The sequence below is a fragment of the Hoplias malabaricus genome, chromosome 1 (genome assembly GCF_029633855.1).
Source record: "Hoplias malabaricus isolate fHopMal1 chromosome 1, fHopMal1.hap1, whole genome shotgun sequence".
Taxonomy (NCBI): Eukaryota; Metazoa; Chordata; class Actinopteri; order Characiformes; family Erythrinidae; genus Hoplias; species Hoplias malabaricus.
The window spans coordinates 3046604-3070235 of record NC_089800.1 but is presented as its reverse complement, the minus strand read 5'-3'; the positions used below and the strand labels follow the sequence as shown (position 1 = coordinate 3070235).

At 45.0% G+C, this 23632-nt stretch overlaps 1 protein-coding gene across 1 annotated transcript; it reads left to right on the top strand.

Moving 5' to 3' along the window:
- The first annotated feature begins 469 nt into the window (after window positions 1–469).
- On the top strand, window positions 470–17766 carry smarcc1a (SWI/SNF related, matrix associated, actin dependent regulator of chromatin, subfamily c, member 1a). The gene is made up of 28 exons (XM_066643779.1): window positions 470–691; window positions 2022–2141; window positions 2377–2462; window positions 2609–2690; window positions 2799–2891; window positions 3044–3113; window positions 3442–3511; window positions 3708–3783; window positions 3922–4047; window positions 4926–5044; window positions 5314–5441; window positions 5620–5679; window positions 6170–6207; window positions 6316–6437; window positions 6586–6657; window positions 7080–7193; window positions 7358–7511; window positions 7598–7708; window positions 7814–7870; window positions 7961–8219; window positions 8501–8662; window positions 10500–10555; window positions 10709–10859; window positions 10937–11103; window positions 11937–12071; window positions 13517–13826; window positions 14207–14335; window positions 14486–17766. Exons 1-28 carry the CDS (start codon window positions 497–499, stop codon window positions 14575–14577), a joined length of 3354 nt encoding a protein of 1117 aa, XP_066499876.1. The 5' UTR covers window positions 470–496; the 3' UTR covers window positions 14578–17766.
- Window positions 17767–23632: the final 5866 nt, after the last annotated feature.

Here is a 23632-nt window from a genome sequence, read left to right as displayed (position 1 = left end):
TATGAAGCCAGTCACCCAGGCTCTGCACTACACAGGGAGACATCTGAGAGTCAGCCTTAGTTTCAGAAACCATGCAGTGCACTATATAGGACGTAGGGACCCAAAGGGCTTAGGGAAGGAACTGAGCAGGAGCTTAGTTGATGACCTTTCAAATGTACCACATAGTGAGGCTCTAGGGTGCACTACGAAGGGCAGAAGCAGAGGTCACTACAACAGGATCAAGTTTTGTGCGTTAGATATAAGGGTATGTCACTTAGTGTGGCGTTTTTTTTGTGCCACAATTCTGCGAGCGCGTGGATATTTTGAGAGCGCAAGATATTTCTGCAAAGGAGGGGTACGCAACATAAGGAGGAAGAAGTGTACACTGCGTAGTGAGGAAGAAGTGTGCACTGCATAGGAAGCATGGAGCCGCTAGAGGCGCTTTCTCCTATTCACTGGCGGTCGGCTGCTGCTGGTAGTAAAGGAGCGCGCGGCGCTGGTGCGGAGCGGCGGGAGAATGGCGGCGAGCGGAGCGGGAACAGCAGGCGGATCAGCGGCGGGTAGCGGCTCGGGCTCGGCCTCGGGAACCGGCTCTGGTAGCTCCGTCTGCAGAAAGAGAGATGGCGGACCGGCCGCTAAGTTCTGGGAGAGCGCGGAAACGGTGGCGCAACTGGAGGCCGTGAGGCTCTGGATCAGCAAACACTACAAAAAAGTGAGAGCGAAGCTAATGCTAACGTCAACGGGAAAACCAATGTCGATGCTAGGAGCTAACGCTGGAGCTAATGCTAACGAGGGCCGCGCTAACACAACAATAGAGTTCAGTGTGGAAGCGGCGTGATATTGTTTTTGTCGCGTTATTGATTCACTCTGATTAATCGTGTGAGTTTATACGTGTCGAATCGTTGTATATTTTTGGAGAAAAAGATTTAATGTCACTTTTAAATTACAGAAGTCTGCTATTCGTGTGTTTTAATGAGCTACACGGCTGACTGAAATTGGTTCGTTCCACCTTAAATTGAGCAGCAGTGAACTACAGAGTGTGGAAAAACAAATGCGTGTATTAAACTATTTTCAATGCCCATAATACCACCAAAGAGCCCAAAAATAAACATTAGCTGTTCATATTGAAGAGTATAAACGAATAAGTAATGCCTTTAACACACGTTTTGCTCTGTTTTAAGGTGGAACGGACAGTTGGAGTAGGAAACTCAATTTCAGTATTGTTCTCTGAGCACTGGTTTTATTTTAAGCCTCAATATCTTTACTCTATATATGTTCCAAATCTGTATTGTGTGAGTCAAAGTTTATTTAATGGCAGATTTACTGTTTAGTTTTGATCATTTCAATCAGATATGTAGAGTTTGTTTTTCATTGTTGTCCCCCACTGACTGTAGACAGCTTTAATTGTTACACTGTTCATTAAGTGGTTTCCACGCCTTTTGGAAGAGATGCTACCTTTAAGGCTGTGTGTATATAAAGTATTAATACCAGGGTATTTTAAGAGAGTTGAGGAACTAGCTGCTGAATAAACTATATATAATTCTTTATTTTAACACTGCAGCAAATCCAGCTAAACAGAGGGAACTGCACATTTAAACATGCACTTGTATCGTTTAAACATGGTCGCTGTGTACTGTATTCTCCTGTGAGATATTCCTTCTGTTTATCGTTTCAGTCTTCGACTTGCAGTTGGCTAAAATATGCTTTTAGTTATAGATACGTAAAGTTTTTTGAGCAGAGAGTTTTTTGAAGAGAGCGGAATATATTCAGTTTAACTGCATTTGGTTCAATGACGTTTGAGATGCTGACAGCAGATAATAAAGATCACTGTGTCCAGAGGGTTTTAAAGCAGTGGATCTGACGGTGCGTTACGTGCATTGAAATATCGCATTATGTTTTTGCCATCAGTTGAAAAGCCAAACATTCAGTGTCTTTTCTGCTACAAAATGAACATTTCTGAATGATTCCTTCAGGCAGCGGTGTCACGTGGGGAAACTCTAAGGGTTAAACTCATCGTCTTGTTTTGTGTGTGTTTTCTGCAGTACGTCCAGGCGGACTCTCCATCCTGTAAGTCTCTGGCCGGTTTGGTGGTGCAGCTTCTCCAGTTTCAGGAGGAGGCTTTCGGCCGAAGGGTTAGCAACCCGGCCCTCACCAAACTCCCGGTATGTGCTGATTTTAAAACACTGCCTCAAACACATTAGCTGCTTCATAACACTCTTCATGACACAAGAACCGATAGAAACGCCACAGGAGAGTTATTATTTAAATATTAAATTGCACAGAGAGTAAAGAACACTTGCTTTCTGGATGTAATTATATTTTTAAAGGTACAGCGATTGTAAAGCTAGGGCTGGATTAAATGCTCTACGCTGTGAGAAACATGTTCTTTGTTTTTAGGCGAAGAGTTTCTTGGACTTTAAGCCGGCTGGAGCTCTGTGTCACATTCTGGGATCTGCGTACAAGTTTAAGAGCGAGCAGGGATGGTGAGGATTGTAATTTTAGAATCACAACTTTATTATAGACAACAGTTTACTGAAAACAGCATCTTTAGTTTAGGTGGGTGTTGGAGACAGTAGAGCTGTAGTCTCCCTCCCTCCATCATGTTTCTGTTTGTGTGTGTGTTGTTCAGGAGAAGGTTTGATTTGCAGAATCCTTCCAGAATGGACAGAAATGTGGAGATGTTCATGAATATTGAGAAAACACTTGCTCAGGTAAGCTTTCCATCACCTGCATCTCACCTGAGTGTATTTACCAAATGGAGATTAGAGAGAGTCTCGGTTTGTGCTGTTTAACTGTAATTTATTGTCGTTTTCATGCAGAACAACTGCTTGACTCGACCGGTCGTGTACATCTCGTCCGACATGGAACAGAAGCAAGCGAGCAAACTCAAAGACATCATCAAGAGGCATCAGGTTAGAGACATCATTAAAGATTTGTATTGTCTGATTGTTTTTTAGGAATAGCCAGTGCTGATTCCGGATATTTTTACTAATTCCTTGAGCAGAATCACAGCTTACTGTATTATTATTATTGGGCGTCCCTCATGTTGTTTTCTGTTTTCCAGGGCTCCATCACTGATGATAAATCTAAAGCCACTCACCTCATCTATCCCTCTCCGTCGCAGTCTGAGGAAGGTCTGTTCCACCTCATCATATTCACCTAAATGTTTATTTAGCTGCGTTTCATAAAGTAACTTTGCCCCTAAGTCTCTTCCAAAGCACTTCTGCACATGAACTGATATTAGATTACCTTTAAACAAATAAATCTCGACCTTGTTTCTTATTTGATGACTGTAGGTCTCAAACTGAGGTGTTATTCTTGCGGGATTTGCTTGTGTTCCCTTCTAATTAATCACAAAAGATCAAAATAAATGTATGTATTATAATAATGCTCACTGTATTTTTTTCAGGGAATGTTTATTTACAGAAAATGTATGAATTAAGGTTTTGTCATGTTTTTCAGAAGAGTGGATGCGTCCCGTTATGAAGAAAGACAAACAGGTGCTGGTTCACTGGGGAAATTACCCGGATAGGTATGTGTAACTCTGTTCAACCTCTTAATATCTAACTTATAAACATATCTGATCATATTTTAAGTTTAACACGCTCTAAAAACCTTGAGGTTCATGGGTTAAAAAAACGTCTTTTTATATTGTGGGAAAAGGACTTTCCCTGCCTTTTAATGACCGAAATCCCTGATAATTCTCTGCTGTCTGATTGTGGTCTCAGTTACGATACCTGGGTGTCTACCAGCGACGTGGATGGAGATGTGGAGGACCCTCCGAGCTCAGAGAAACCGTGGAGGGTGAGAGAGACCAGATCTAAAGAACTGTTGCCTTTTTCTGATTTGCTTGTTGACAAGTTGCTTTAAATTTCTTGTCTTTCTCTCTCTCTCTCTCTCTCTCTCTCTCTCTCTCTCTCTCATATGTCTTCTCTGTTTCAGGTGCATGCTAAGTGGGTGCAGGACACAGATGCCTTTAATGAGTGGATGAACGAGGAGGATTACGAGCTGGATGAGAACAGGAAGCCCATGAGCTTCAGACAGCGGATCTTCCCCCGAGAGGAGGAGGTGAGTCTGTGCAGGGCGTGTTCCTTAATCAGTCGCTATGCTGTGTTTTTCATGAAGCTTGATGGGATCGCTCCCATCAAGAAATGTGTAGGACTGCTGCTGTTTTACAAACAGTGCCATCTTTAAAGCAAACATCCTCTCTCCCCCCCCTGCGTTTAAACAGTTTGGTCCAGAACGCTGCTTTCAGCGCCTGTTCCTTTAAATGATAATGAGCCGCTCACTGTTCACTGTGACCCTGAGCGCAGCAGTGAGGAGCAGAAGCTCTGGTTTTTAGTCGTTTTCGCTCAGTTGTCTTCTCCTTTCTCGTTTTCTCCGTTTTTATTCAATGCTCTTATTTCTCAGCGCTCGTTGTCTTTTTTGCTGCGTTTAACCTCGTCTTTGCGCTCTCACCTAAACGCGGGTCCAGCCCTGTGATTGGACAGATTCAGACGAGGGGGCGGGGCAATTCTAAAGTCTCTGCACTTGACGTCAGAAGCGGTACAGAATCAGAACGACTCGTTTTATCCTGTGTTTTCTGACTTAGGCAGCGCACAGAAAACTGAATGAGTGATATAGTTTCACAGTGTGTGGGTTGGTGGGCTCCACATCCCCACGTTAATGTAAACATGCACTGAACAAGTGATTTTTTTTTCATATTATAACCAAATCCTAACAGAGATCTTGTGAAAGAGCTCCAGGCTTGTGTCTGTGTGTATTTGTGTTTGTCACCCACCTTCTGTAGCTTTTCCTTCTCTCCATCCCTTCCTCATCCTCCTCTTCCTCTCCTTCGTCAGCTCGTTTCCCTCTTGCTGTGTGTGTGAAACCGTTCCATTCTCTCATTCTTGCATTCTCTCGCACTTTCTCTCATCCCTCTCTCCATCACCATGGCTAATGATCAGTCTTCCCGTACACCTGATCGAAAGGAGCGAAAGTCTTTGGCCGGAGGAAAGAAGAGGCGCCGCTCTCCGTCCCCACCGAGCACCCCCGTCGAGTCCCGCAAGAAGGGCGGCAAGAAAGGGTAAGCGCAATCAGACCCCGCCAGCGACAACAGGACCTTAAATGTTATGCGTCCTCTAAACCTTGACGCACTCGCCTCAAACTGCATGGCATTTATTATTAATGTCTATTGAACTTCATTATATTTTTCCTGATGTAGCGCACAACTTTATCTATAAATATGGACAGAAGTATAACGACACAAAGCTAAACACATTGGCAGCTGTCTCTGGCAGAATTTAAGCCGTAGAACCGTACAACTTTCTGACCTTCTCCCTCGATTCCCCTCAGAAACCCAGGGCCACACTGGAAACGCAGAGGTCACCGTGATGATGATGAACAGGATGAAGATCTCACCAAAGACATGGAGAATCCTTCACCTGTTCCAGGAATGGAGGAGGTCTCTCTGCCCAAAAGCGGTAAGAGCTAAAACCCTCACGGTTCTCTCCATGCATTTATATTCTGAGAGATCACACTGTGAGTACAGACTCTGTTATTTTCTCTTTTCTCTTTTCAAAGCCTGCTTTATTTTAGTTTGAGACTTTGCTTTTCCCAGTATCGTGGTTTTCTTAATGTTTTCTGTTCTCGTTGCTGCAGTGAACCAGAAGAAGGACAGCGAGAATGCACCAGTGAAGGGAGGAACTGTGGCTGACCTGGGTAAGAGTGCCCCCTGTCTTTAGGGTTCTGCTATGTTGTCATTTTATCCAAAATGGTAACAAGAGAAGGCTTTTTATCACAAGACTATGTAGGGGCTGTGTCATTATAGAGCAGTCTGTCGTGCAAGTTTCGGTGTAAGGAGAAACGTTTGTGTTTTAAAGGTGAAGTGAGTAAGATCTAGTGACATCTAGTGGTAAGATCACAGATTGCAACCATCTGAGTACCCCTCCCTCACTCCTTCTGTTTCCAAGCTGTCACTTAAACGTAAAAACCTGAAAAGCACTGTAGAGCCAGTGTTGGGTTTGTCTGTCGAGGGCTAGTGTAGAAACGTGGTGGCACGACATGATCAGGTGATTATACTGTAATAAAAACGTGGTTTTTGTAAACTGTACTCCATTTCTGCTCATATACCTCATTAAATCTGCAGTTTCCTCTTGAAGAGAAGTGTTCTGTTTATTCCTAACAGACTCTCTTATCTTTTCTTTCTCAGATGAACAGGAAGATGGCTCGGTAGCATCTGGTGGCAAAGTAAGATTTCTGTTTTTTAATCCTGTGCATGTTTTAGTTAGAGTTTATTCCGCTACACTGCTTTCATCGGAGTTAACTGGGTGCTCACTGGTGTTTATTGTTCTACAGGATGATGATGAACAGGGTAAAACAGAGGGGAACCGTCTGATCGACTCCAGCGAAGATAACGTCACTGAACAAACTCATCACATCATCATCCCCAGCTATTCTGCGTGGTTCGACTACAACTCGTAAGAGCCTTCCCCTTAAACTCGGGGGTTTTATAGGAACTCATGTTGCTTTTCAACTGCATTGTACTGGGCTTTACTCTCTGTCTGGTCCCTGGCTGCGTGGCGTAGAGTGGAACTGAAGTACGTGACTGTCTTTCTCTTTCTCCAGTATCCATCAGATCGAAAGACGGGCTTTGCCGGAGTTCTTCAACGGCAAGAACAAATCCAAGTCTCCGGAAATGTGAGTATAAACTCTCTTTACAGAGAAAACTAACTTAACTTGCGCTTAAAACCCCCATGACCCCCACCGCAATTCATTAAACCACTGGTCAATGTGTAAAGGACTGCAGCATGTGTAAATGTTGTCTTATATCATGTGATTTTAACAGTCTACAAATGAAATAAAAGCAGCATGCGACGTTAAGTCGCCCAAATGAACAGGACACTAACTCCTGCTCTGGATTTCTCTCTCTCCAATGGTCCATCAGCCTCTAAACACCTTGAAAACACACTTCTCATGTGGCGCTAATGTTTACTCTCTTATAAAAATGAAATAAGACAGTGTTACTGATTTGTCAGGGTATGAAATTAAAGAGCAGTGATGCATCAGCGTCTTTTAAATCTTATTTTCTTATTTGTGTTAATTGTTTGTTCAATTTACAGATATCTGGCCTATCGTAACTTCATGATTGACACCTACCGGCTGAACCCTCAGGAGTACCTCACCTCCACCTCCTGCAGGCGCAACCTCACTGGAGACGTGTGTGCTGTGATGAGGTAAAAACACACACCGCTCTCACACACAGTGCAGTGCCACCGTTTGCTTTATTGTGAATCGATTTTTTTGTGTGTAATGTTCTATTCACTGTTGATTTATTTAAGGCTATTCACTAAAAATAGTGATCTGAAAATATTTATTTCTCTTGTTTTGTGTGTGTCAGGGTCCATGCATTTCTGGAGCAATGGGGTTTGATTAATTACCAGGTCGATGCAGACAGCAGACCCCTGCCCATGGGACCCCCACCGACCCCTCACTTTAACGTCCTCGCAGACACCCCCTCTGGCCTCGTCCCTCTTCACCACCGCCCCCCACAGGTCAGTGTGAGGAACAACAGTTCTGTGTCGTCTTCAATTTGTTTTTTGTTTTATTCTAAAACCCAAATGTGTGTTCTCTCTGCCAGGTTCCCCCTGCTCAGCAGATGCTGAACTTCCCAGAGAAAAGCAAAGAAAAGCCTCCGGATTTGCAGAACTTTGGCCTGAGGGCTGACATTTACTCGAAGAAGACCTCCAAGGTCAGGAATTGTCTTTGTACTCTGCTTTTTAAAGGCTCAGCAAGTCATTTACATGGATATTACTGACCAGGACTGAGGTTATAACGAAGGCTGTTTGTGTTCCAGAGCAAAGGAAGCAGCACCAGAGAGTGGACTGAGCAGGAAACTCTGCTGCTGTTAGAGGTAAGAACAGTGTGGAGTTGTGAAAGTACATTTTTCCTGTGTTTATACTTATAATGATTGGTTTTATCTCCTGCGGTGTGTCTGCTGTAGGCTCTGGAGATGTACAAGGACGACTGGAACAAGGTTTCGGAGCACGTGGGGAGCCGAACCCAGGATGAGTGCATCCTGCACTTCCTGAGGCTGCCGATCGAGGACCCGTACCTGGAGAACTCGGATGCCACCCTTGGGCCCCTGGCCTATCAGCCCATTCCCTTCAGTCAGTCAGGAAACCCCGTCATGAGCACTGTCGCCTTCCTCGCTTCTGTGGTGGACCCCAGGGTCGCCGCCGCCGCAGCCAAGGCAGCACTCGGTGCGTGAGTTTGACAAAGTGAGAGTGTGACAGTGTGAATGAGACAATATTAAAAAGGGGGAATTGTTTCTTTAAATAAATCGTTTCTTTCCAAAGGAACTCCAGCACAAATTTTTGAAAGAATTAAACTCTGACCACAATTTATAGGACAGCGTTAGATAATGTGGGATATACTATAAAGACTTGCCTAATTTAAATGTGCGTGCAGATGCGTTGCTGTAGTTGTATTGTCTGTCCAGCTTATCAGGTGTGTGTGTGTGTGTGTGTGTGTGTGTGTTTAGAGGAGTTCTCTCGTGTACGAGAGGAGGTTCCTGCTGAGTTGGTGGAGGCTCATGTGAAGAAAGTTCAGGAGGCAGCGAGAAGCACAGGGAAAGTCGACCCATCCTTCGGTCTGGAGAGCAGCGGCATTGCTGGAACTGCTCCAGAGGAACCAGAGAAAACAGGTACACACACACACACACACACTGTATCCACATGTGCCTTAGCTTTGTGGTTTTAATGTGTCTTGTATTCTTTCTTTATTACTAGTGTCCTCTATTTTTAAGACCATGTTATTGTGTTAATGTGTGCAGTTGGCTTCTCTGTTCTCTTTCGCCACCAGAGGGCGCAAGAGCACAATTTATTCCTATCAAAGACAGACAGATGTTGCTGGAGGCTGTTTGATACAGTGGGGTTGATGTGAAGCTAAACCCCTTAACAATAGTGCCGGTCATTGTTTTTGGCTGTGCCTCACATTCGTACTTCGTTTTTAGAGACGGCCCCTGAAAAACAGGGCAGAAATGTTTACAGGCTTTTGCAGATTTTTAGCTGTGGAAACAGTTTAGTGTGTGACAATGCAGACATTTAAGGTGGATTCTAAAGGGTCAGGGCAGAGATACAGTCCCTTAGACACAGGGCAGAGATGTTTGGAGACGCTCCCTTAGACACAGGGCAGAGATGCTTGGAGACGGTCCCTTAGACACAGGGCAGAGATGCTTGGAGACGGTCCCTTAGACACAGGGCAGAGATGCTTGGAGACGGTCCCTTAGATACAGAGCAAAGATGTTTGGAGATGGTCCCTTAGATACAGAGCAAAGATGTTTGGCGACGGTGCCTTGGACACAGGGCAGAGATGTGTGGAGACGGTCCCTTAGACACAGGACAGACATGTTTGGAGACGGTCCCTTAGACACAGGGCAGAGATGTTTAAGGATGCTTCATCATGTGATGAGAGTAGCTTGACTTTTTTTCCTCCCACATCACTCTAAAAGCACACAGTAAATGCCCGTGTGGCTGGATGACCAAGGGCTATGTGTATGTTTTTGTGTGTGTGTGTGGGGTGACCATTTGGATTAGGACAGCGCTGGCAGATGGGCCGTGGGGGGAGGGGGTAAATCTGGGTCAGATAATGTGAGCTCTGTGTACAAGTGTTTGGTTTTCAAATGCACATATGCACAAACATTACCAAGGCTATTGCTGTTATTACGGAGGCTGCAGCCACTTGCTGTAAGCAGTCACTGAACAGTGCTTAGAAATGAATAAGTCTCTCTTTCGGATCGTAGGCAAAAGCTGAATTATATTTGAAAACAAAGTTTAAATGCCAGCGGAAGTCAAGTCTAACACTTAAGGAATAATTTTAATGATCCTCTGTCAGTGTCATCCCTCTTTATTTCTGTTCTGGATCCAAAAATCCGCAGCCGTGTAACAGTTTGTCTTCAGAGACGAGCGGCTATAATCTGCCAGATGAACTCCCTCTGGCTCTTTACTCCTCTTTACTGCCGCGATCCGTTTGAATAACTGCAGCCCTCTTCCTGCCTCGTCCTCAGAGGGCTGCTCACAAAGCAGTTATTGATTAAACGCTGGATTCTCTGGCTCTGAACCGGCTGCTGTTTCCGGGCTCCTGCGCGGGGTCCTGTTTACTGAAGGTAAAAAAAAAAAAAAAAAACGGTGCCTCTGAAGGTGGCAGTTTATCTGCATCTGTTGGAAGTCATTCTCATGTTCAGTAAACAATTTCACAGCTGAAATAAAACCCTCTCTGTGCTTGTGCAGGTTTAAATGCCATTCTGGATCAGAACAAAATAAAGGAATAAAGGTTGGGCTTTGTACTTTCAGATGAAATGAAGGACTGAGTGGTTGTGAGGTCAGATTTTCTCCAGTACTCTGGCAGAACTGATCCTTCGGCCTTCAGGAAGAACAGCACGCTTTAATTTGAAGCCTGCAGATCATTTTAACCATCGCAGAACACCCAAAGATGAATGATGGTAATGATATGAAATACATTTTCCTTCCCTTCTCCTGCAGAAACAGCAGAGCCAGAGAAGATGGACACGGACCCTGAGCCTCAGCAGCCGGATAAGGTGTGTTGGATTACACCTGTGGAGTTTACGTAGCTAAGATACGAGTGCTTTAAAAGGGTCTAGATCTTTCTACTTCAATTCCTTAGTCAGCCGTTGAAGAGCCTTGTTTTAAGCTCTGAGTATTGTATTAAAACATTGTACCGTGTATTGAAGGCGGAGTCGAAGGACGAGGCGGAGAAGCCGAGCGATTCTGCAGAGAAACCTGCGGAGGGAGAGAAGGTGAAGAACGAAACGGTGGAGAAACAAGAGCGAGAGGAAGAAGAGGGAGAAGTTGGAGAGACGAAGGCTACAGAAACAAATGCTGGTAAATAACGTCTATTCACGTAATTACTTCCACTCTGCCTCCGTTCCCTGTTAACGTTCATGGTCTTGTTTTTTCAGAAAAAGACAAAGAGGAGGCGATGGAGGTGTCTGAGGAAGGGAAAGAGGTGAAGGAGTCATCTGAGGTTCCAGAGGAGAACAGGAAAAAGCTGGAGCTGGATGTTGGAGAAGGAAACATCGCCACTGCTGCAGCTGCTGCTCTCGCCTCCGCCGCGACTAAAGCCAAAGTAAGCTAGGGCCTTATTTGAAACATTTACAACTGTGTCTTTTGGTCCCCTCTCCCTCCTCCTTTTTGTTTTTAACAAAAACACTTAGACACTTGGTCCTCCAACTTTTATTTGAGCTACTGCTAAAAGAATGTTATCAGAGTTCATCATGCAAAATTTAGTTGTGTTAGCTAAGACAGGACAGCATTGGCTAGCACAGGGCTGAGTGATAGGAGAGAGGCGGAGTCATGATACACCCTCAGACCAATTGTGCTCTAATGGAGTCCAGTTATGTATGGCGGTGGTATCACTGGGGCCTGAACCAATCAATGTAGACTATGTTGCAGGGCCAGCAGTAAATACATTGCCACCATAATTGGGAGATAGTTGTTTGGTTCCTGGTGATGTCTCCACTTATCAGTGTGTGCAGTGCTAGTCACTTCAAGTGTCTGTGAACTGAGGGAATTTGTCGCTCTCCTCCAGTACCTTGAGCTGTCCAGTGACGTTAGCATGAGTTTGAAAAGTGCCATTGACTGGCGTCTTGTTTGTTCTGTTTAATTAGTTTGTAGTGTCTAAATATTTAAGCTGGTGTATATTACGGGGTGCCTGAGGTAACAGGGTGGTATTAGTGACAAATTATGACTGCGAAGAAAATGTAAATATGGGTTTTTAAAAATCTATGTATGAAACTCTTGTGTTCTGCTTGGATTTGTTTATTTTAGCTGTAAACTGAGCCCCCCCCCCCACCCTCACCCCACCCTCCACTGCCTGGATGTCTTTATATAACTGCTGTAAATATTTATTTCATTGCCTCAGTAAACTGCTGGATTATTTACTGGATTTGTGTTTTCCAGCACCTGGCCGCTGTGGAGGAGAGGAAGATCAAATCTCTGGTCGCTCTCCTGGTGGAGACTCAGATGAAGAAGCTGGAGATTAAACTCCGTCATTTTGAGGAGCTGGAGACTATAATGGACAGAGAGAAAGAGGCGGTAAGTATTTAAAGAGATTACATTCACGACGGGAACGTTATTCCCGTCTTAACCGCGGCTGCTTTCAGCACCTGTTCCTTTAAATGACGGTGAGCTGCTCTCTGTTCGCCCCGACCCCGAGTGCACAGCAGTGAGGTTCGAGGAGCAGAAGCTCTGAGGGGGGAAAAACATTTTTACTAGGGTTATTTTCCTCAGTGCTCTTATTTTTCCACGCTCATGGTGTCTGTTTTGCTGCATTTATCCTCGCCTTTGCGCTCTTACATCAACGCGGGTCCAGCGTTGTGATTGGACAGACTCAGACAAAGGGGTGGGGCAACTTTAAAGTCTGCACCTGACCTCAGAAACAGAGCAGAATCAGAACGACTTCCTTTTATCCCGTGTTTTCTAACTTAGGCATCACACAGAAAACTAACTGGGTGGTCTTGTTTCACAGTGTGTGAGTTGGTAGGCTCTAGATTCACACAAAATTGAACAAGGGATTTCTTCATAAGATTTCCCATTTCAGTCTTTAACCACGGTTACAGTTCCCTTCCTCCCCAGTGGCGCCCTTCTGTGTCTGTACATCGCTAAAGCAGAAATAAACTGCTAGGATGAATATTTAGCTGTTTGTTTTGCAGTAGATAGTTTGGAGCATATTTAATCATCATTTGAATTCACAGTAATAAACCTGTTCTTCATCACACTCATTCATAAATGTATCGTGTTTCATTTAGAGGTGAGGTTTACTAGAACCACTGCTGGAGTGAATACTGTGAGTCTATTTTGTCTCCTCTATTTCTCCTGTCAGACTCTTGTAGTGTTATCTTTGGCGGTAAACGAGTGTGTGTACTTGTACGTCTCTCCGGGGAGTTGCTGTCCTGACACTTTTGGCTCTGAAGCAGCAGAAGATGCCTAGGTGTCACGGCTCAGAGAGTAACCCAGTTTAGCAGCTGGAAATAGTGCGTGAAGAATGTGTCTTTATATAACTCCACTCTCAGCTTTTATACAGTCTGTATACGGCATTACAGAGTGTGTGTGTGTGGGGGGCATGTAATCAGACTGTACTGGTTTATTTTGGTTTCCAGCTCCTGTGAAGGAGAGCACTTGGGTTGAGTTGTGGGAGGTTTATGAAAGATGTTATTTATTACGTTATCTGTTTTATTGTCTTGGCTGTAGTTCAACTCTGGGATCGTTGACTATTACAAAGGCCACCAAATCTGTAGTAGACTGTGGAAATTGTTTACACACTGTCCAGATAGACCTGCAATAATCCTGAGTTCTCCTACACTTAAAAACTTGAAAATATGTCCCCTTAAATGAGGAGAATCCTTCAAATACAATTGAACATTCCCATAAAGTTGCTATTTTGGGAGCGGCATGTTTTTAATTGGACAGTGACTATATCTATCAATCTATTTATATTGACGTGCAATTTACCGTCTTTGTCTCTCGCCCTCTCTCTCCAGCTGGAGCTGCAGAGGCAGCAGTTACTGACCGAGAGGCAGGCATTCCACATGGAGCAGCTGAAGTATGCTGAGATGAAGGCTCGGCAGCAGATGGAGCAGCAGCAGCAGGCGGCGGCGGCAGCGGCGGCTCAGCATGGGGCTGGGGGTCTCCACGGTCCTCCGGGCCACCATGGACCACCAGGACACGGGCCCTCAGCGCACGGACCCATAGCCCACGGCCCTCTGCCTCATCCACAGGGCTTGCATCTCCCTGGACCTGGATTTCCCACAATGCACCACACAATGGGACCCCACCACCCTCCACAGACAGGTGACGCAGACGCAGTATATACACAGGAAACTACAGACGTCGTTTAAATGTGTCTGAGATTCAGTTGGCTCCTCTGAATTAATAGAAAACATTTGGGGGCAGTTGTAGCCAGTTGCTAGCTTTCAAAACAAAATTCATTAACGACTGAAGTTCCCTTGAACAACAGACTTAACCCCCAAACTGCTCCTCGGGCACCGAGGTGGTCACAGCCCCCTGCTCCATTTGCGTTTGTGTGTTCAGTACCATGGTTGGATACAATACCACAATCATCCTCTTGGGGATGAATAATACATGTTTAAAACAGTGTAGTGTCTCGAAGAAGCTTAATATTCAACTAAAACTTTGTAACTTTGTGTTCCTAAAACTGCTTGTTTGTGCAGGACCAATGGTTGGACCAGGTCAGCCAATGCCAGGCCGAATGATGCCTGGACCCCCAGTTGGCGGACCCCATCCCGGTGGGATGCCCCCTATGATGGGCCCTAGACACCCAGGCGCTCCCAACGGCATGTGTATGTATCAAACAGACAAGTTTAAAATAATATTACAGAACGAATAAACAAATACAGTCTCAAATGGTGTTGCTTTAAATCATCACTATAGCAGTCATTTATGATAATCATAATAGTCATAAACCTGCATATGTGTTTTAACATTTACAGATCCTGGCCCTCCCCCTCCTGCTCCTACACAGGCTGATGGGATACCTCCAGCTCCACCGTCTGCACTCCCTCCTCGCCCAGTCGAGAACTAACACACACACACACACATCCCTTTCAGACAGCTCCTGAGTTAAACACAGCTTTTATTTTAATACTGACCTGTTCTCGTAAATTTCTACTGATTTCCCCCAATTCCCCAACACTGAAATCTCTCTCCACACCACTCACTGTACAATGTGCACAGAAAGAAGCCCGAACCCTGGCCTTCCTTTTCTCTTCCAGGCCTGTAGGGGGTGCTACTGTAGAAAGCCGTGTTTCTCAATCCTGGAGTGCTTCTGTTTACCTAGAGGTGGTTCAAATCTGACGTTAAACATCCGTGACGTTAACTAATATTATTAATGAGTGTTTTAAAGAGGAACAGAGTTGTGAACCAGAATAAATCATGGTTGGAGTGCGTGAACACTCAAAATACACAGTAAAACCACAGTGATGGGTTAGAAGACAGATTTCCGTCACTATTTCAAAGCCATTAGTAAACACGCTATAAATTGTGCACCACCACCTTAAGAGAAACATTCAAGCACCAGGATTTGGAGCCATTCTGCTGTTAAACTTTAATTTGGTGGGTCGAACCAGAGCTGCTTGCCTCTAGCTTTTCCCTGTAATGTGACTGGACTCTTATTTGTATATTGTGCTAAATCTGTGTACGCTAGACGCATAGAGGTGGCGGCGGTTTTATTAGCGATCCCTCTTGAGCTTTTATTCACACTGTAGCAACGAGCTGGCGAGCAGCTTTGGTCCCCAGAGAAACCCAAGCCCCTCAAATGCATGTAGAGCAGGTCTCTGCTGGCAGTCAAGTGGAGCTTCCCTTCTTCACCTTTATCTCTGAGAATCTACCTCTCTGCTAAACATAGTCTTCTGGACCTCCTGTGGATGGGTGCGTTTTATTATTCTTTCCCTCATAGCTTTATACTTCAGCCGCCTGTCCCGAAGTATGCTTTATGGAGCTCTGCTTGGTCACCCGCTCTTCACCCCGTAGTGCTGAGGCTAACGTGGTAATCGATGAGGTCTTGAGAGTGGATATATCTCATACACACACACACACACAAAGAGCATCCTGTAGGGATCTGAGGATGAGTACAGTGCAGAATCAAACAGCCATCTTTTAGAAAAGTGCCCATTTGCATTGTATTCACTTGATAAGTCTTTAGCACAGAAGCTAGCGAATGTAGTACAGAGTCATACCTCTATCACAGCAGAGAAACTTTACCAAACTTCTCATACTTACATTAAATTCAGTTATGAGCTTTTGTGGCTAGCAAATGTCCTGGAAACTCCTAAACCTTAATTTTGTAGCTAATTTTGTAGTACTGTGCAGTAAATAACCGCTGCGTCTATGCTAGCATTAAGTTCACGTTAGCAACTGTTTTGGAAACTGCTGTAGCTGATGGACCTACAAATAAACACTTCTTGGCCCTCTGTACAGTTCCAGAGGTTGTTTTACAACTCTTTTAAGCCTGTCAACACTGGATTTTTATATTTTGTGTTGATCGTTGAAATGGGTGTGGCTGTGAATGCGGCTGGAAATCAGTGCTGTAAACTGTCCTCCGTTTAGGTTAGTGCTGCTATTTCAAAAGGAAATATGTACAAAGTGTAGGAAGCGTCACAGTTGGAGCTGCAGCGCTATCGATCAGTGACGCTAATTTTTCAGTCAACATTCACAAAAACAAAATGAAATTTCTTCACCCTGAAGTCGTGTACATGAAATTTGTCAATTTTTTTGACAAAAACCAGTGTGATTACAGCTTTAGAGAAGCGTCCAAGCATTCATTTATTCAGTGTAAGCTACTGTTACAAACAAATATACTAGAGACCATGTTGATGGACATATGCATTTAGACATGTCAGTCTCCAGTCTCCAGCTGTTTTCTGATTGTTCAGTAGTAGCTTTAAATTGTCTGGTGCTTTAAACTTACATTGACATGTCCTGTTGTTCACTTCTGTCACTTACAGTTAGGACAGACTCTTTTGTGGTGTGATTATGAACAAATTTGCGCAGACATCACACAATTTTTAGCCCAGTTCGAAAAAAAAACGACATATGGTCTCATTCACATTGCATGTGCCTAGGTTTAGCACACATAGCTAGCTAGGTCTACTGGAAACTGCTGTGGTGCTAACACAAACATGTAGTCTTCTGATCTGAAGCTAAAAATGCAGCAAGACTCTCATTCACACTGCGTTTGGTTAGCTTTTGCTGCTATAAATAGCAAATATAGTATTGATCTCTGACGCTGTGTACCATTCACACTCACGCCGTGAAAGACTGTTAGAAAAGTGCACCTTGCTGTGTTAGCTTTAGCTACTCTAGCTCACCAGTCCTCATTCACTTGGTTAGCTTTAGTTAGCTAGTTAGTGCCCATTTACTGTAGAACCAGGGCTTATTTAAATACTTAGCCAATTCAGCGTTTGCTAGCCAGTGCTCATTCTCATGGTCTGCATTTTCTAGCAGATACACTGGAGACTTTACTGTACTGCCACACATGCGCTAACAGTGGCGAACTGTGTTGCTAGTAGTTGCACATCAATTTTAGTTAGCCAGTCTTTAATCACTTGGTTAGCTTTGTCTACTGTAGCCACTGGTTTAGCCTTGGTTCATATGGCCAGTACTCATCCACCTGCTTAAGTTTTAGCTGCCGTTGCTATCCAGTCCTCATCCACTTGGTAAACATTTGTGTACTGTAGCCATTTTGTTAGCTTTAGCAATGGTGACCAGTCCTTATTCATTTGATTAGCTTTAGGTGCTTTTGCTACTCAGTGCCCATCGACATGGTTAGCATTAGCTAGCAGTTGTACAGGAGACTGCTGCTACTAACGCTGCACTAACGCTGAGGTGACGGAGGGTGGTGTCACTTTTATTCACTAGCTGCTAATTAGCGTTCCTCCTTAGGTGCTTATACTGTAGCTGCCCTGCCTCTCTACCTCTCTCGCTCTACTACCTCTCTCTCCTCTTTCTATCACTCTCACACTCTCTTCACTTTGCCCATATGACTGCTGCATTACTGCTGTGTGGAGGCTTTGAGGACCTCCTTTTTTCCTCAGGTGATCCACGCCCTCAGTTTGAACATGGCCCTTTACACTTTATACACCCCCCCCCCCCATACACACACGCGCACACACACACACACACGTGTGTACAACTTCCAAAAATCTTCTGGGCTGTATCTTTCATGAGACAGGAGGTAACCCCCCCCCCCCCCCCCACCCTCCTCATATATATCCTCTAAATTGCTTTGTTATTTTAAGGTAATGTATTTTTAAGGAAAATAAAGTTTGTGTAGAATCAGATTTCACTGTTCTTTGGGTGTTTGTAGTTTTTCTTTTCTTTTTTTTCTTTTTAAATAAAGTTTTACTGCCATATTTACTGGTACGGAATCACTGTCCAAGTGGCGTTTGTTTGTTTAATTACACTTACACACACACACACACACACTCTGATTACTCCACTCTTCAAATTCACTGCTGGAAAAACACCACTGACTTCATACAATAACCAACATAAGTATTTTAATCCCTAATCCCAGTGCCTTAATCCTGCTCTGGGAGTGTGTTTATTTCCCTCTGGGGTGGTCTGAGGTCAATGGGAGGGGCTTGAATTTCAGCTGAAATATGGCTTTTAGGCCCCTGTTTGTTCATAGTAACACACTGCTTTTCTGTGATGTCGCTAGAAGTTGAAACATTGCTGTTAGTATTTGATGGCGGTGAGGATTGGATCTTAGGTATTGGATGGAGAACACAGTTCCACCGCTACACAGCCTGATGCTGCGGGGCTTTATACTTCTCTGGTGGACTGTTGGCTTTGAGCAGGAAGTTGGGTTCATTTGCAGCTGCTCTAGAGCATCCCATTTCATTAAAAATGCATTGTGTCAATGCCATTCATTCTCATGGTGTGTGTGTATTGATTTGGTCGACAGTTTTGTGTGTGTGTGTGTAGGAATGTAGCACAGTCCAGTAGCCCTTAGCACAAAATCACAATGTTAAACTTATCAATTAGCATAACAAACACTGCCAGCTTGTGTGTGATGTACAGATGGCTCCAGCTTCTATAACTGCCTGTGTGTGTGTGTGTTTTGCTATGTTTGAATTTGTGTGTATCATCTCTCCCTGCTGGTTGTCTCCCAGACATGAAGCATCCTTGCATGCCTCTCTGAGAGCGTTTCCATGGAAACAGCTCTCACGGCTCATGTGTTGTGTGTTTAAATTCAGCACTGGCACCGAAGCTGGTCCTAAACAGGACCATTTTTATTGCCTTGAAGGTGGGATCAGCACTTGGATCGTCAACATTGCCCGTATTATTTAATTAGAGGGAGGTTAACATTCAAATGAACACAAACAACGCTGTAAACAAAGCTACGTCGCCCAGTGGCTCTGTAAATGAACACTGACCAATACAATGTGACATTCGTGGACCCCATTCCGATTGCTGAGAGGTCTGTGCACTGAGCAAGATAAGTGTTGCCTTTGGAGGGATGAGTTGGAGTGCCAACAAATCCTCACAGCCATCTTCCACTATCAGTCTAAAGCCTGCCCAGGAGGGTAGCGATTGTTCCTGTTGAGATAAGTGCCTAGACAGTGTATGTTTAATAAGGGAAGCATCCTCGCCATTGTTGGCTCCGTCGACCAAACGGTAACATTTGGGTGGAAGCCAGGGGCAAGTCCCTCCCCCAAACACTAAAATACCCCCAGCCCACATTGGGGATCTACACACACCTGCACCGACATAGTCTTCTGCTTGAGTTGAGTTGAGAGACTGTGGATATCTTGTATTTTCTGTCCTACATCAGTCAGGATGACTACAGTAGAATAGCTAACAGTTAGCACTGATCCACATTATAATTTTACTGGATCTCCTGGACTGGAGGATCAATAGCAACCACCTTTAAACTTTCGAGTCATACTGGATATTCCTCAAACTGATTTACTGGGCTCTTTTTTATTCCCTGTTCTCTCTTGGTTCAGAGCGAGCAGAGTAGGGACTAAACAATGGCGTCTAAACCTAGTCGTCACTCTACGCCACGCAACGCAGACGACCAGCACCAACTCTCCATCTGTAAAATCTCCAGCTGCAGCAGAGATCACGTTTGTTTTTATCCGACTCACGACGGCAGCTCGTAAAGTTACGGTGGGGGGGCTTTGGGAGTGGAAGATGAACCAGGGACCAAACAAAGAGTAGAGTCCAGTAGAGTATAGGGACCAGGCAGTGAAAAAGCACAATTAGCGTTAGCATTAGGGTTTCGCTAATAGTACTTATATATAATGAAATATTATGTCTCCACAAAGGAATGGGAGTCTAAGTAATGGCCCCATAATTGATGGAAACAACTTTGTGTGTGTGTAGGTCAGTTTTCAGTTAGTCTTTGTGCCTTGGGAATGACAAAAAAACAGATATTTAATGCTAACACACACAACTAGCGTCTACTGAAAATGGCCTCGTGGAAGACAAATAAAATGTTGTCGTTGAGAAATCTGGGGAAGGCCTGGAAGTCCCTATATGGGCATGATGCAGACTTCATAATAGAAAGCTCCTGGGCCCTGGTGCTGGTGTCAGGGAGGAGATGTTTTGTCACTGTCGTCAATGTGAGCGCCATGTCCTGTTTCATATGCATGTGACAAATTGTTGTGTGCAGCTGCATTAAAGGTGTCTCGTTAAAAATGGAGCCTGAGAAAGTAGGCCACTGACTGCCCAAGGAAAGATGGGTAAAGGAAGCCCCGCCCCCACCACCACTACCCATCACCCCCCCCCCCACTTCTCCACCATAAACAAAACCAACACCCAGTGTCTCTGTGTGACCTCTAAGCGCTGACCTCATCGAGTAGGTGGACGGTTTCTGGGCGAACACTGAAATCTGTGTCACTTCTGACCGATCTCCAGACATCTGAGTCGAGTGGGTAATGATTTAAAATTGATCTCCACCTTTTAACTCCACCTTAAAACCAGGTCTTTTCAGAATGAGTCGCGTAGCGTTGTTTAATAATAAAATAAAACAAAATCTGAAAAGCCCTTTTTGAACAGTAATTTAAACAGGTGTATTCTGGTCAGTGTATTCTGGCGCAAGGGGGGAACACACCCTGGAGGGGGCGCCAGTCCTTCACAGGGCAACACACACACACACATTCACTCACACACTCACACCTACGGACACTTTTGAGTCGCCAATCCACCTACCAACGTGTGTTTTTGGACTGTGGGAGGAAACCCGAGCACCCGGAGGAAACCCACGCAGACACAGAGAGAACACACCACACTCCTCACAGACAGTCACCCGGAGGAAACCCACGCAGACACAGAGAGAACACACCACACTCCTCACAGACAGTCACCCGGAGGAAACCCACGCAGACACAGAGAGAACACACCACACTCCTCACAGACAGTCACCCGGAGGAAACCCACGCAGACACAGAGAGAACACACCACACTCCTCACAGACAGTCACCCGGAGGAAACCCACGCAGACACAGAGAGAACACACCACACTCCTCACAGACAGTCACCCAGAGGAAACCCACGCAGACACAGAGAGAACACACCACACTCCTCACAGACAGTCACCCGGAGGAAACCCACGCAGACACAGAGAGAACACACCACACTCCTCACAGACAGTCACCCGGAGGAAACCCACGCAGACACAGAGAGAACACACCACACTCCTCACAGACAGTCACCCGGAGGAAACCCACGCAGACACAGGGAGAACACACCACACTCCTCACAGACAGTCACCCAGAGGAAACCCACGCAGACACAGAGAGAACACACCACACTCCTCACAGACAGTCACCCGGAGGAAACCCACGCAGACACAGAGAGAACACACCACACTCCTCACAGACAGTCACCCGGAGGAAACCCACGCAGAATCAACAGCTTTATTCAGAGACTCCACCCCCTGCCTGTTATTGGTCTTTGCTTGTCCAGAGACTCCTCCCCCTGTATGTGATTAGTTAGAATCATTCATTTATTTGATCTGAGACTCCACCCCCAGACTGTAACTGGGCGTTGTTTGTTTCGTGTGTGTGTCAATAGTAGTGTTCTCCTCCAAGCGTGCTGAGCTGATGTAGCAGAACCAGCGATGAGTGTTCTCCTCTGAACATACTGAGTCACGTGGGAATTCCAGTAGTGTTCAGTTATTATTTATGTGGTGTGTGGGTGCATTATTCTGATTAATTTGTTTAAATATGTTTTATTTGGTTGCAGTGGGAGTGTGTATTGTGGTCATGTTTTGGTCGGTGTGTTTTGGAGTGTGTATAATGTTGTGTTTGGGATTATGCTGTAATCTGAGTGTTGTTTGTTGTTTTAGGATTATGACTTACTATTAAAACAATAGACCCTCCCCCGCCCCACACCCAAACACACACACACACACACACACACAGACACGGTCTAACAGGGTCAAACCATGGTTACCCTGGATATTTACATTAGCATATGATTTTAGGTATTAATTTTACACTGTGGCTGGTCTTAAAGTCACGGCACATTTTATATTTCATGTCCAATATTTTTCACAATAATTTAACTCATAAAAAAGTCCTAACATCTCTCTCTCTCACACACACACACACACACACACACTAAACCAGTGCTGTTCATTTTTAATAGGATCCTCCTGCTGAGAGTTTATTTTTATCCCTTGTTCAATGCTTTTCTTTATGTTCGTCTGAATTAAAGGGATACTCTACAGCTTCGTCTATAAATATATAAATCCATCCATTATCTGTAACCGCTTATCCAATTTAGGGTCGCGGGGGGTCCAGAGCCTACCTGGAATCATCGGGCGCAAGGCGGGAATACACCCTGGAGGGGACGGCAGTCCTTCACAGGGCAACACAGACATACACACACACATTCACTCACACCTACGGACACTTTCGAGTCGCCAATCCACCTGCAACGTGTGTTTTTGGACTGTGGGAGGAAACCGGAGCACCCGGAGGAAACCCACGCAGACACGGGGAGAACACACTAACTCCTCACAGACAGTCACCCGGAGCGGGAATCGAACCCACAACCTCCAGGCCCCTGGAGCTGTGTGACTGCGACACTACCTGCTGCGCCACCGTGCCGCCTAAATATATAAATAAATATCACAATAACTCCTCACTGATGAGGTTCAGCATCTGCCCATTGACTCCCACTGTAATTGTATTTAGAGTCAATATATCTTCAGTTCAGACCCTTCTCCACACACTTAAAGAAACAGAGACTGTCCCTTTAAGACATGAACCTGCTGAACTCAGACGCTGTGGAGATGCGGAGGATTGGAAGGAGGTGTGAAGGATGAGAGAGAGAGAGAGACAGAGGGATTAAAATGAATCTCTCTCGACCGCATAATGATGACGGTTAGTTTGCAGTGGGTTTGAGGAGCCGAGGGTGTGCTGTTTATTCTGAGGCTGCTGAGGGAAAACCTGAAGGGATGCTTCGGTCTGGAGGCGGAGGTTCAGAAGCACTGATGGGTTCCTGTTGATTAGAATCGGTGCGTTCATCAAATTCCCTTCACATATTGAGCATCGGCAAGAAAACGTACATGAGATTATGAGGGGATCAGGCACAGCATGGATCTTCCTCTAACCCTAATCCTAACCCCATCTTTAAAAGCAACAGAGAGATGATTCTAGGGAGATACTATCCTCAAAAACAAACTCCCCCCCCACTGTTTGTGTTCATTCCTTATCTTTTAAGTTTGGAATCATGTGTTTACGTAAGAAGTGACTGTATCTTGTTAATTTTCTTACAGTTAGCGCTTTCCTAAATGTCAAGTAATTTCCACCTTAATTAATGTAATTGTAACAGCAAAAATAAGTCTTTCATTGTCTGTAACCCTTATCCAGTTCAGGGTCGCAGTGGGTCCGGAGCCTACCCACAATCACTGGGCACAAGGCTGGAACTCACCCTCAAGGGGGCACCAGTCCTTCACAGGGCGACTCACGCTCACTCGCACACTCACACCTACGGACACTTTTGAGTCGCCAATCCACCTACCAACCTGTGTTTTTGGACTGTGGGAGGAAACCGGAGCACCTGGAGGAAACCCACGCAGACACAGAGAGAACACACCACACTCCTCACAGACAGTCACCCGG